At 40.5% G+C, this 14,702-nt stretch overlaps 1 protein-coding gene across 1 annotated transcript; it reads right to left on the bottom strand.

Annotated features, from left to right (window-relative positions):
• Nucleotides 1–7,270: 7,270 nt before the first annotated feature.
• Nucleotides 7,271–11,476, bottom strand: GPR6 (G protein-coupled receptor 6). The gene is made up of 2 exons (XM_054993915.1): nt 11,468–11,476; nt 7,271–8,278 (listed from the first exon to the last, which is right to left on the bottom strand). The coding sequence occupies exon 2, from the start codon at nt 8,252–8,254 to the stop codon at nt 7,271–7,273; it is 984 nt and encodes a 327-aa protein (XP_054849890.1). The 5' UTR covers nt 8,255–8,278; nt 11,468–11,476.
• Nucleotides 11,477–14,702: the final 3,226 nt, after the last annotated feature.

Below are 14,702 nucleotides of genomic sequence, written 5' to 3'. Positions count from 1 at the left end.
GTTATGCTACACTAGGGCTCAGTCTCTCCCATTGGGATCCCATTGGTTGGCTGCCATTAAGGAAAACAGTTATAGGTACTGCTGCCTGCTGCTGCCAGCCCAGTGCCCGCCTGTTTGCACTGCTGCTGCTTGGTAAGAACCAAACCGAAACACACAAACTTTTCAGTGGGGGAATTGTTACAGCTTTATTTCTTGAATTTGTTTCACAGCTCCAGAAGCTGCTTTAATAAACTGAACCAGTGATTTCCAGGTGTATTTCCAATTCGTTTGTTTAGTTTTGCACACCCCTAAAGTTTCCTGGGGGTAAAGTGTATATGACTGGGGAAGGCAATGGCAAACCACCCCATAAAAAGTCTGCCAAGAAAATGTGGTGATGCGATGTTCCCCCATGGGTCAGTAATGACTCGGTGCTTGCACAGGGGACTACCTTTACCTTAAAGGAGGATATCTGAGCATAGTGTTTCCTTTCTCATCCTGCTGTGTAACTAGTAAGCACATTCTTATGGCCCTGGGCAATAAAGGAACATGAATGCAAGACACTTATGTCTGTAAGTGCTTACGCTGGAAAACATTTAATTACTCTTTAAGGTGTCATTGGACTCTTGTTTTATTGTGTTCGTTCAGCTCACATCACAACTACCCAAAATATAGAGCAACACGGTAATACTGCTATCAGACAAGAAAAAAATTCCCGTGTACTATAATGCCTCCACAATCAACAATAAAGCGTGTAATATTGTTTCCAGAATTATTTATTCACCAATATATAAGGGGTATATTAAACAACTTGTATTTCAAATTATCTCTCTTAGCACATTCAAGAACTGTACCACATATTGCACTCCCCCTCAACCTCAATCATATAGGCATTTCAGACGTCCTGTAATTATTCTATTAAAGTGTCACGTGCTCCAAGTGCTATAATTGTTACAATTAAAGTGCATTTACTGGTCAGGCATCCTATGACACTACTTTTCCTATACAGGGTTTAAATTGCCTTGTTCACAATTATAATATACAGTCACAATATAGGTGCAGTCCAAGAATGATTCCAGACACTGTGGGTGTCACAGCTCATGGGTAGACCTATGTCCTTCCAATATACGTTGTAAACTCTGTGACTGAGTTCTCTAACGGACGGTCCAGATCCTTGTAAGGTCCGTTTCCAAAGTTCTTTTTCAAAGAGCACAGTAGCTGGAAAAACATACATAGTCATAAAGAATCCCTGAGTATCTAATATTTACACTAATACATTCATGGTACAATATACTCACTCAGAGATTCTTGCAATTAACCTTCCATATCCCCTTCTAGTATTCCAGTTACTTCCATCTGCATCTTGTTAGCTAGTAACCGTTTTATCCTCTGAATGTAATCCACGCCCCCATCATATAGTTATTCTCTCTTAAAGAGGTATTAGTCCCATAAGTAGTTATAAGAAACACGTATAGTCATTGGCTATATTCAAGCCATTAGGTATGAGAGTATTGAGTTTATATATCCAAAAGGTTTCTTTTTGGTGTAGTTCCCTAGTAGCAGTCATATATTCCCTCTTTCGAGTCTTGAACAGCACTGTAAATAACATCTCCATGTCACTATGTTTTCTCTCCAAATAATGTTGGACCAAGGGTGCCTCTAATACGTTATTCTTTATTCTGGACTGATGTTCACCAAGCCTTATTCTAATGGAACGTGTGGTACTTCCTACATATAATAGACCACATGGGCATTTCAAAACATACACTACCCCCTCAGTGCCGCAGTTAACAAATTCATTTGTAGTCCTTAATCCTGACTGTTCCAAATCTTCTGTAGTCATTATTAGGGAGCATTGTTTGCATCTCCCACATTTGTATACACCCCTCGGCAGTCCTATGTTCCTGGTGCCAATATCCTTTAAGAGAAAGGAAACAGGCATCTTCACACGCTCCTCATATAATCCCGTTGTCAATAACCACTGTGTCCAGACTTTTGAGAAGATGTTATTGAAGGAAATTGACAATATAGAAGCCCGGGAAGGTATTGGATACAACAATCTACCGAAGGGGGAGAGGATGGCTTTAAAGGATTTGCGATCTGATCGTTCCATCATAATAAAAGAGGCTGATAAGGGAGGTGCAATAGTGGTGATGGATAAAAAAGATTATATGATGGAAGTGAGGAGACAATTGAATAATGAATTGGACTACAAACCAATCCCCAATGATCCTGTGAAGAAGATCGGTTTTTTAATTAAGGTAACCGTGGATGAAGCTTTAGCATTGGGACATATTACAGATCGGGAACATAAAGGCTTAATTAATTTGTCTCCCAGGACACCAGTAATGTATATATTGCCTAAAATCCATAAAGAAGGTTTTCCCCCTCCGGGTCGCCCAATTATATCGGGAAGCAACTCTATCCTGGAACCGTTGTCTAAATACTTGGATTTTTTTCTCCAGGATTTTGTAAGAAAACTACCGACTTTTTTACTGGACACGGGGGACTTTGTCAAGAAGTTTGAAGGCTTCAAATTACCAACAGGGGCGATATTAGCAACACTGGACGTTGCCTCACTGTATACTAATATTCCGCATGAAGAGGCACGCCTAGTGGTAATGGAAACTTTAGATCAAAGAGAGTGTTTGCGCCCACCCACTTTCTTTTTGACATCACTTTTGGAAATAATATTAGAAAACAACTACTTTAGAGTAGAAGACCAATTTTTCATTCAGCTTCGAGGGGTCGCGATGGGATGCTCTGCAGCACCATGTATAGCGAATCTATTTATGGGACGGCTGGAAAGGGACTATTTTTGTAATCCTGTAACTAATCCATTCTGGAAGGACATCATCATATTTGTTCGTTTTATTGACGATCTCTTCCTAGTGACAAATGAAAATGTCAACATCCAAGAATTGGGGGAATGGATGAACAGTATACATCCCAATATAAAGTTCACTTGGAGCACAAGTAGGGAGTCTGTGAATTATCTGGATGTGACAGTGTACAAGGGGGAGGATGGGACCCTGGCGGTAAGACCTTTTAGGAAACAAACAGACAAAAATTCATTACTCCATTATAGATCCTTTCATCCCGGACATTTAAGGGCCAACTTACCCTTTGGACAATTCCTGCGACTTAAAAGAAATTCTACTAGTATTGCTGATTATGTTCTCCAGAGTAATATATTGCAAGAACATTTGAAGCAACGGGGTTACCCAGATAGGGTGTTATTACAAGCAAGACGACGTGCTGACGAAACGACCAGAGAAGAATTACTTAGACCGAAGGTACGAACGACCAGAGACCGTATCGTGGGTGTTCTTGACTATAGTGCGAAAGCAAATGCCATCCGCAGGGCAATCTTGAAATACTGGCCGCTTGTCAATGATATCCCAGGCTGTGAGACTCCCCCACTGGTAGCCTTCAGGAGGACCCGGAACATCAAAGATCAGATTATACATTCGGATTTAAATTATGATATTGGCACCAGGAACATAGGACTGCCGAGGGGTGTATACAAATGTGGGAGATGCAAACAATGCTCCCTAATAATGACTACAGAAGATTTGGAACAGTCAGGATTAAGGACTACAAATGAATTTGTTAACTGCGGCACTGAGGGGGTAGTGTATGTTTTGAAATGCCCATGTGGTCTATTATATGTAGGAAGTACCACACGTTCCATTAGAATAAGGCTTGGTGAACATCAGTCCAGAATAAAGAATAACGTATTAGAGGCACCCTTGGTCCAACATTATTTGGAGAGAAAACATAGTGACATGGAGATGTTATTTACAGTGCTGTTCAAGACTCGAAAGAGGGAATATATGACTGCTACTAGGGAACTACACCAAAAAGAAACCTTTTGGATATATAAACTCAATACTCTCATACCTAATGGCTTGAATATAGCCAATGACTATACGTGTTTCTTATAACTACTTATGGGACTAATACCTCTTTAAGAGAGAATAACTATATGATGGGGGCGTGGATTACATTCAGAGGATAAAACGGTTACTAGCTAACAAGATGCAGATGGAAGTAATTGGAATACTAGAAGGGGATATGGAAGGTTAATTGCAAGAATCTCTGAGTGAGTATATTGTACCATGAATGTATTAGTGTAAATATTAGATACTCAGGGATTCTTTATGACTATGTATGTTTTTCCAGCTACTGTGCTCTTTGAAAAAGAACTTTGGAAACGGACCTTACAAGGATCTGGACCGTCCGTTAGAGAACTCAGTCACAGAGTTTACAACGTATATTGGAAGGACATAGGTCTACCCATGAGCTGTGACACCCACAGTGTCTGGAATCATTCTTGGACTGCACCTATATTGTGACTGTATATTATAATTGTGAACAAGGCAATTTAAACCCTGTATAGGAAAAGTAGTGTCATAGGATGCCTGACCAGTAAATGCACTTTAATTGTAACAATTATAGCACTTGGAGCACGTGACACTTTAATAGAATAATTACAGGACGTCTGAAATGCCTATATGATTGAGGTTGAGGGGGAGTGCAATATGTGGTACAGTTCTTGAATGTGCTAAGAGAGATAATTTGAAATACAAGTTGTTTAATATACCCCTTATATATTGGTGAATAAATAATTCTGGAAACAATATTACACGCTTTATTGTTGATTGTGGAGGCATTATAGTACACGGGAATTTTTTTCTTGTCTCACATCACAACTACAGCAATCCCATGAATGGACGCTAGAGGGAGACCCATTTGTAATTGAATATTTCTCTATCATAATCATTCACCTCCAGTATTTTCTGGTCTGGACACAAAAATCCAGTTGTATATCTAGAATAGCACAATGTCCAATGACATGTGGATTCCTGCAGTGGAACAAATCTTGTCTTTTTAAATATAGTGCTGCATAAATAAGGGAGAAAGAAGCCTGTTATTTAACTAACTTCTAATTCCTTCTAAAGCCAACAGTGAAGGTGTAATGTTTTCAGAGCAGAAATGGACCTCTCTCACTCACAAAGGCTGCATTATTCAGGTCCTTGGCACGTATGGAACTGTCTCCCCTTTTGTGCTTTGCATTCTGTGCTTCACCTTTAAGCACCAGAGGTTCTGGCCTGTTGTGCATTGTATTGGACAATCTCATTAAAATTAGGATTGTTTTTATGATTATGGTTATGGCTGGGCACAATTCAACCAAAGATGAAATTTTAAGTCCCATTGAGTGTTCAGCATGTGTGTAATTTTCTCATTAAGGCTAATAGAATAGAATTGTGCTTAATTTGCCTTTAGAGCCTTGATTATCAATTATAGTGCTGTTGTAGAAGATATATACATAATACTAAAATATATATACCAATATATGTAATACTAAACTTGAATAGTAATTCTCTTTCACAACTATCTCAAGAATCACAAACACCACAGTGCTCTCATAAGGCCCTTTTCTTCTGCCTCAACTGTATCAGTATAGTCAGACTGAAACTTCTGGCCATGTGTTGTTCACCTGCAAAGCAGCTTGGCAGTGGAGAAGGAGTGGTTGCCACAGTCCATGGAGGCAGCGTCTTTACCTTCTTTCTCGAAGCAGCAGTTGGCATTGTATGAGCTCAGGAGGACTGTCAGAATGAGACTGTGCTATCTCTTCAGAAAATGCAGTCCTATTATTGAATGTAGAAATGTTTTACCTATGTGCAACTGGATTCTGAAACCCAAGATATCACAGACCTGTACATGAACAACTGTTTCCCAATGAAAATCATTTTCACAGAAATAGGAAATTTTGTTGCAGTTCACAAATGTTGTTAACATTGTAACTGAAAAGCTTATCTGATATATATTGCTCATTTTAATATTGTTGGATCAAAATGTTAGTGCTGTATGGGGCTGCTATTGCAGAATGAAAATTTTAGAAGATCTCATAATTATCACTGTTTTAAAAGATCAAATCAGGTTTAAAACATTTTTTAAGAACCGTAAAAATTAGATGGTATTTGCTTTTCAAAATATATTAGGAAAACTGTAGTATGTGGTAGTGTTTAAACAGACATGACAAATGTTTAAATTGCCCAGGGATATATAAAATATAGAAAAATACTGTATGACAATGTGGGATTAAGGATCAAAATGTATTAATTTTGATTCAGCTGAGCAAGTTCCTCCAGGCTGAGCTGTGTAATAGTCACCTCTTCCTAGGCTCCTAAAAAAAAGTGATTTTCAGTAAGTGAATAAGCCATCACAATGTGGCCCCACACATGCAAGTAGCAAAAGCTGTGTGTCTAGTCTGAATAATTGTTCAGACAAAGGGACAAAAAAAAGCTTCCAGATCCTCTGGATTGCCAGCCAACTTATTAATTAACAGACTTTTTCAGGGGAGATCCTCGTGGCATATGGGAATACATAGGAATCTTCTCCTATGCTAATGCTCCTGAAATGTATTCAAGTGTGCCTTGGCTCTCCTACATTTCAAAAGAGACATGTGTTCCCAATAGTTTGCAACATTCATTTGACAGCCAGTAGAATAAAATATTCTACCTTGGATCTTGTTTCCTCTCTTGAAGTGTTTCTATTTGAATCTTTAACCTGTGATAAAAAAATAAAGAATTTGGAGGATTGTAAAAGAAACTGTATTATACAGCACATTTAATTTGTTTTATTTCCCTAGGAAACAAATTATTACTCAGTAAGAAGAAACAAAACAGTATATTTTTGCATTTGTTTTATGACATGGTTCTCTGCGTAAGTAAATCAATTTCAGTCTTGGGGGTGAACTCAGCAGTTTCCATAGTAAACAAAGGAGAAACAGTGTGAAAGGTTCCTGAGGCTTTGAAAGGTTATTCAATCAGTTCAACACACCAAATAAAAATATGTAATGGGCTTGTTTATTTGTATACAAAATGTCATAATTTATCAATACTGTGCAGCAAAATATATTATCACTCATATCCAAAAATAACCGGACAATATTTCACCTTATTTCCATCTGCCCTTTAAAAATGGCAACACTGTTTTGGCAGTTCAGCAGCAAAAAATAAAGTGCTATAATTACGTAGTCTTGGGGTGCCTCTGCTTTACAAATGTGATGTACAGTCTTGTATACAAGCACATTTTGTTTGTTTCTCACAACCCAAAGCCCCACACCTTTACATTCTCAAGAATACACATACATAAAGTGCTACTGTTTAAACATCCCCCCAACAACAACAACTTCACAACATGGATCTGGCTCATACCAGGCACTGTAATTCACAAAAGTCAAAGATTGTCACTTTGTGCAAAACTACATAGATGAAGAAGTCACTTAGACATCACTGGGGGATCTTGAACGAAAGGACACTTTAGCCTGAAAGCAGCCACAAAAAAGAACCCACATAGACCTTTGAATTTCTTGGTTTCTGTAGGCATAAATGATAGGATTAATCATGGAGTTGTAAGTAGCAGGTAGAAGTGTGGCATAAGTGTACACAGCAGGGTAGTTGGAATCTCCAACTACACAGTAGATAGCAAAAGGTATCCAGCTGGCTCCAAAGGTCCCAAGGATTATAGCAAGTGTAGAGACTCCTTTTTTGGTTGCAACATAGTGCGATGCAGTTAGAAAATGCTGCTGGAGTGCTATCTGGTGTGCATGCCTGCAAACTATTTTGCAGATTTTAATGTACAGATGGAGCATAAGGATAAAAATGAAGAAGAAAGAGGCAGAAAGCAAAGTCACATTACTTTTGGTCAGAGGTCTGACAATACTGCACGATGAAAAATCTTCCAGACAGTTCCAGCCTAAGACAGGCAGTAGTCCTAAGCAAAGGGACACCCCCCAGGTGATGATCAGCATCATATGAATACAGAGGATGGTCTTCTCGGAGTAATAAGTCAGTGCATTGTATAGGGAAAGGTAGCGATCAACCGTGATGGCCAATAAGCTGCTCACAGAGGCAGTAAAAGAGGTAACCAGGAAGCCAACTGTAATAAGGCTGATGGTTTCTGACTGGATCACATACTGGAAAACAAAATTGAGGATCAGGCCAACTCCAGCCAGTAGGTCTGCTGTGGCCAAGCTCCCAATCAGCACAAACATTGGGGTTCTCAGGTTGGGAGTGTAGAATATAATGGCCACTACTATAGCATTTTCACAGGCAATGATGGTGCCAGAGATGCAAAGCATAATATCCCAGGGGTTGATGACAAAAGTGGGGAGCTTGCTGGACAGTTCCAAAGAAGAATTGCCATTGCTGGTATGAATCCAGGGTACAGGAGCCCTGGTTTCATTCAAAGAGATGCTTTCATTCATCTCTGCCACAGCCGGGTATGCTACCTGCAAACACAAGAAAGGAGGAAAAGGTACGTTAAAAATGAAAACAACCCCAGCCCCCCACAGTCTGTGAACAAATCAAAAGTGTGAAAGAAGCACAGGGTATAATACTGTAAAGGGTGCAAAGAGGGAGGGAGAAAAATTCAACAGAAAGGAGGAGAAAATATGCCCAAGAAAAGGGGAAAAAATAGGAATGATGCGGCAGCTATACTTAGATATCCAAGGAACCAAAAGAAGAAACCATGGAAAGAAATTCCAGGAGGGTTAGCTGCGTTAGCCAAAATGAACCTTAAAGGCAAACAGATTTACTGTTGCATAAACTTTCACGATCCAGGAGGCGCACCCCCAGTTGAAGATTTGTTAATATTTTGTGCCTCGACGCAGTCTCTCTGGCCGAAGCGAGGTGGCTCTGTCCGTGGTGCTGAACCCAACGGGCTGCTTCCCGCCCCTTAGAGAATGCCCTTAACCCCTAGATAAGGACCGCAAAGGGAGGCGAATGGCTGGACCTCCGCGCTAAAGCCACCTGTGAAGATGCCTGCCTTTCTCTTTGCCAAACACCCCTCGTGGGCTGTGATCCCACCCCGCTTCTTACTGGGTATCAAGGTTGAAAGACGCTTCTCATGGGTGCTGCTTGTGCCTTGGCTTGCCGCCGCGGGTTCTGTTGGCTGGTTGAAGTCGCGTCCCCTCTTTGCCTTTGGCGGGCAGGAGCAGAGAGAGGCGGGCGCAGGAGGCTCGGCTGCTGCCTGTGCGTGGCTTGAGAGTGAGGAAGAAAGAGCGGGAGGCTCCAGGAGCTCGCAGTCTGACGTAAATGACAGAGCCAAGGGCAGGGCGCAAAGCAATCTCCAAGCGCACATGGAGCATTGGCCTCGGAGCCCTCACAGCCCGAGGAGGGGGGTTGGAGAGGCGTGTCATAAAATGCAGGCGAAGGCAGAGCCGGCACGCAACGGAGGGAAGGACAGGCGCGCCAGGGCCGCCGAGCTGGGCGGCGGGAGGAGGAGGGGTCCCTGGAAAAGAGCAGAGGGAGGGAAGGGGAGCGGGGGCAGAAAAGAGCAGGCGGACGGGCACGTGGAGAGGGCGCGAGAGGCAGAGCCACGAGGAGCAGGCGAGGCGGCGGCAGCGCCGAGCACAGAGCAGAGGGGAGTAGCGTGGGGAAGCGAGGCAGAGAGACGCACCAGAAGATTTGGGTGGGGGGCAGCCCTTTCATATATTATGCAGGTTAAAACCGGGATTCCTCCTGGTAGTGTATACTAGACAGCAGCTACATCCAATCCTGTTCGATGCACACCTGCAGGCACGTGTGCTATAGTATCTTTATACCCGTCTATCCATTGACACCTAGCCAGCGTTTTTGCACTGAATTTTGTTTCATTGAAGTCAGTGTGCTGTCAGGTCATGGGATCAAATGAGGGACAATCTGGTGTGGTTCAGTAGATATGGTGGGATCATCTATAACCTTATGCAAGTCATTTACAATAAAATCCTAAGAATCCTTTCCTGGGAGTAAGCCCCATTTAATAGACCTGAGCAGAGATCTGAGTAGATATGCTTAGAATTGCTCTCTTAGTCTTTTTCTTCCTGATGGAATCATAGCAATCTTCCTCACAGTGCTATTGTGAGAATGAGCAAAATAAAAAATGCTATACAAATTTTAAAAGGAATAGTATTAACAGCATCAATTCTTATTGAAACTGGAAGTGGGTTTAGGGCTGCTGTGGTGTTCCCCAATGCTAAATGTTGAAAGAAGACCCCATTGATTTTTATCAGATTGCTACAAGTAGGTATGCCTACAATTTCAATCTAAAGTATTTAATAAGATTGTGGTGGGTCAGAGTGTAATTACTAATCTAGTACAGACCTGACTGGAGAAGAAGGAATATTAGGAATGAAAAACAGAAATGAGCTGGGGGGAAAGGATTAGGCATGAGAAGGCAGCGGGAGCTCTCTGAAGCAGAAGACGGAGCACCACGTACCTCATTCTGCAAGAAGGAACCATAGTTTTATTTTCAGAATAACGGGGACAGCTAAGGCCCTTTTTCATATTATGCTGGTAACAAAGGAGCCTGCAATGTTATTCCTTTCCACAGTTGCAGATTTTTTTGTGGTTGTATAGATCATATTGTGATTCTTCCCCATGGTGGCATTGCCCCCCTGGCCACTGCAGCAATGTGGATGTAAGAAGAAACCGCAGCACGAGCTCCTTCCACATGGCCTAGGGTTTCTTATGTTATCTCAGTGACATGGGAAGTAGTGGCTGAATTGTTCAGGCCAGTATTGCCACTGGAGAACACAGTCCAAGGAGAGAAACAGAACACATTTAGGGCTTGAGAGCCACTTTTCCTATTTCTTTTACCTTTTAATAAGGAAGCTGGAACATTCTGTCACTTAAATTGATTCATGGACATCTTAGCTGACTCTTAAAAAACAAATTGATTTCTTGACCTTGATCTGGATCCTGCAATCATCAACGTAGATGTGCTGACAGATCTGTAGATGAACATATGAGGCTTTTAATTATTTTCATATTAATTTGTACATGCATGATAATCATACTCATCAAAAAACAAAGTCAATATATGACGTTATGGAAATGTTAAATGAAAGGATATCTATCACTAGACTTGAATAGTGAAATAGTGTTCCTTTTATGGGCGCCAATGTCTAAGAAATGTTTCTTACAGTGCCAGCCTAAGCAGAGTTACATCCCTCTGAGTCCACTGAATTCAATGGGTTTAGTAGGGTGTAACTCTGCTTAGGACTGCAGTGATTGAATATTAATGACCCATTGTGGCTGGTGGCTATTAGCTACTGATACAACTTATCAATGCCTTCCATTAGCAGATACTATCATCTGTCTCCAACCTAATAATGAAATGTTTTGAAATCCTTGATATAAATCCTTAGTTAATACTTACATTATTTATTTCATAGTAAAGGAGCCTGGAACTAAATACATGTTCCCTTAGAAAGCTTAGCAGTTTCAACATTATTCACATTACATATGCTGCAATCAAAGAGAATGACGTGCAGAGCTACTTCAGATGTAGCTATCATTACTCGTGATGAAGATTTAAAACCACATGTGGATACTAAACCAATGCCTTAAAGAAAAAAATCTGGATTTGATTACTTCCTTTTTGGAAGAGGATAATTAGATCCTGCAATTAAAATTGAAGTCTCTATAGTTCTTGAGGCTTCCCCCTGAGAAACATATGAAACAAACTATTTAATACTACAAAGGGAAAAGAGATCCCATCATCCCACCTCCAACTTTCATTAGTAAAATTATATTATTACCATCTTCATGTGATTTGGTGCAGATCTAATGAATATTCTCCATGATTTACATAATTGAAAGGCAACAGGATTATAAACCTTTGGATCATAGTCATAAAGAACCAGTAGCAAACAATTTTTCACTTTTCACTGGGTTAGAGCCAACAAGTTTTTCCACTGGGAAGAGGTGGGTCCCTTTTCACCACCAAAAAAAAGATATAGTACAGATAATGGGACATGCATAGACAAAAACCACGCAATAACAGAAGCTTTAATAAGTAGAAGAATTAGGTGGAAATTGATTGGAAAGAAAGGCTGACTCCAGCCCATTGTTTATTTAGTTTGTTGTAGATTCCTGAATACTGAATGCATGTACCTCTTTAAGCTTATAAAGATATACATATAAATCTCAATGTGTAAAAAATGGTGTGTGTATTTTGCACTCTGGCTTTCACAGCTAAGTAAAATCAGATTAAAATTATACTTTAGAAGAGATGTGAAAGTTGTGCACTATATTGAAGTCCCTCTCTCCCTTGTAACATTTCACTGTGTTATGATGTCATCTTGTACATTGTCCCACCCATTCAAGCTGCAGCCCATGATGTATAGGGATGTGTCCAAACACAAATGTGATGATGTCATGACATCGATCATACCACTTATACATTTAAAAGAAGTCAACTTGGAGATACTGTTTTTGGCAGTTTCCCCATGTTACCTATAATACCACCCTGAGACGGGCCTTTATTCAAAATGGTTACTTTTTGTTCTTCCCTAGCTGTAAGAGGAAAACAAATAGTTACTATCCTGCTTTTAATAGCACTTTACAAGTGTCATAATGTACTCACTCAACCATCTTATCCTTTCAGCTCTTACATCCCTTTCAGACAGTCCTTACATTAAGAACTTCTCATTTTGGCATGCTTCTCTGAATCTTCTTCAGTGCATGTCTGTCTTTAATGGTGCTATCTCAAACTGGACGCAGCACTCCAGCTAAGATTTGAAGAGATCATCTAGGACTCCAGTATTTGCATTTTGTAGGAGGAACAGGATGCTCTGCTAATGTATCCTGAAATGGCTTCTCTCTGTCCCCTATTCCCTCTAGTTTTTCTTTGGTTTTTATACCATTTAATTCTCAAATACTACAATGGCTTTCTTTGACCTAGCCAAATATTCTCCATTTAATTCCAGTTCTCTGAAAGATTATGTTAAACCTTTTCATGTTCTTCATGATGAGAAATACTATAAATTCTTGGAGGTATAAAAGCATGCCAGTGTCAAAATTATTGGTAATTTCTTTGCAAACATTATGCATTATAAGAATCTTAGCACTGTGAGGCTGAATTATCAGGCCTGTCCAGTGTCGGGGAGCCTGTCTAAGGGCTTTTCCCCACACTTGATTTATTCCTGATTTTCTTAGCAGTTGATCCCCAAGCATTGAAATTGATTGGGGTACAGTTCTTATGCATGTCTGCCCTTCCTTTGCACTTTTGCAATTGTGGAATCAGTTTATTTTGTTCTGCATCTGCCGTAAATTATCAGGATTTTCAAGTGAGGGTGCTGTCATCGTCAGTGATGTCATTGCACTCCCTTCCCTTTTATTTATTTACGCATGGTTATATTGCTATATCAATATAAGGGCTGAAATTTTTAAAAAGATTGAAAATAACCTCATGGGGAAGTCTTTGCGTTGGGAAGCCTACAAAGGGAGCAGCTCTGCCACCTCTACCTAAGTGCACCCAACTCAGTCCAAACCGTAGCTCCACCTGGGCTGATCCAAAGCCAGTAGGCAGAGGCTGGCACTGGTTGGCCAAATTGCCCTCTGTTGGGATGGAGCCTGGAGTAGCAGCGGCTTCGTTAACTGTGCTGCTTTTTTTGGTGCCAGAAGTGCCCCCTCCCTGGGCCATTAAGGCTTTTGTATTTTTTTTAAAATGTCATTTTCATATTGTTATATCAACTTACCATTGGCACAATAGATGCAACAGATTCTCTGACTATCCAGATTTCATTTTTAAAAAGTAAGTTGCTAGCTCCTTCTATTGTGGAGATATAAGTAAAAAAACCCAACATATCTCCAATGGAAGGAGCTAGAGACTTACTTATTTAAGAAAAAATGATAAACTGGGAAATCTGAGAATCTGCTCCATCTCTTAGTGCAATGGTAGATTGATATAGCAATATGAAAATGGTAATTTAAAAAAATAGAAAACCAAACCAGGATGGGGTGGAAGGAATGTGGGGTGGAGGAATGGTTCGATGATGATGAACATCCAATCATTGAAAAGTGGGTTGAAGGTGGGTGGGAGTAGGCAGAACAAATAAAACAACAAAAATACCCCATTATGTACATGCGTGTATGGCATGTGGGCACATGCGTGCGCGCACACACACACAATCAATTAAATATTGGCTTCCAGACAAAGATCAGGGTAGAAGTGGTCTCAGAAGGCCTGGAAAAAAACTAGGGCATGGCAGATCCTGGACTCCCCAGCTGGGTCACCTGCTTATAGCAGGCTGGGCAGGGGATGAGTATTCATGGGCTACGCTTCCCTCCCTTCATCCCAGAGACTCACACCAGGCTGGACTACAGGGTAGGTAGCTTTATTGGCAGTGTTTCAGTGGGGCTGAGATTATCTTCACCTTTTGAAAAGCTGATTGCTGTCATTGCCTACCTATGCTGTAACATCAGTGCCAATCTTATTTTTTCAGATGACTTATGTCCTACTTTTATGGGTTTAATCATATGGGCTATCACAACCAATCAGGGATCAGTTCATAAACAGGATGATGTCACTATGCTATGTAGTCAATCAGATTTGATATGCAGAAATCCCTATGGGGAAATGAAACAAGTTCAGGAGTATTTCCCTAAATGAGTGAACACTTTGGACCCCTTTAAAGGTGATTCCCAAATGTTTGCCTAAAGGAAATGGCCTTTATGCCATTGCCAAAAACATCCAGTTTGCTTCTGCCCTAGTTAATTGTGCCTGAAGTTATTATATAGTACTATATATTTATTTTAAAATGTTTGTACCCTGCCTACCACTAGAAGTCCCAAGACAGCTAACAACAGGTGCCAAATAATTAAGTGATAAAACAATCCAAAGACCATTTGGTATTTAAAATAAAAATCCAATTCCAAACCTCACTGAAA

Source organism: Eublepharis macularius, chromosome 1 (genome assembly GCF_028583425.1).
Source record: "Eublepharis macularius isolate TG4126 chromosome 1, MPM_Emac_v1.0, whole genome shotgun sequence".
Classification (NCBI taxonomy): domain Eukaryota; kingdom Metazoa; phylum Chordata; class Lepidosauria; order Squamata; family Eublepharidae; genus Eublepharis; species Eublepharis macularius.
Note: the sequence above shows the minus strand (reverse complement) of the source record. Positions and strands in the feature narration are given on the sequence as shown.

What these genes read in the sequence shown, in the direction of transcription:
- GPR6 (XM_054993915.1), bottom strand. Translation starts at nt 8,254, where the DNA reads ATGAATGAAAGCATCTCTTTGAATGAAACCAGGGCTCCTGTACCCTGG.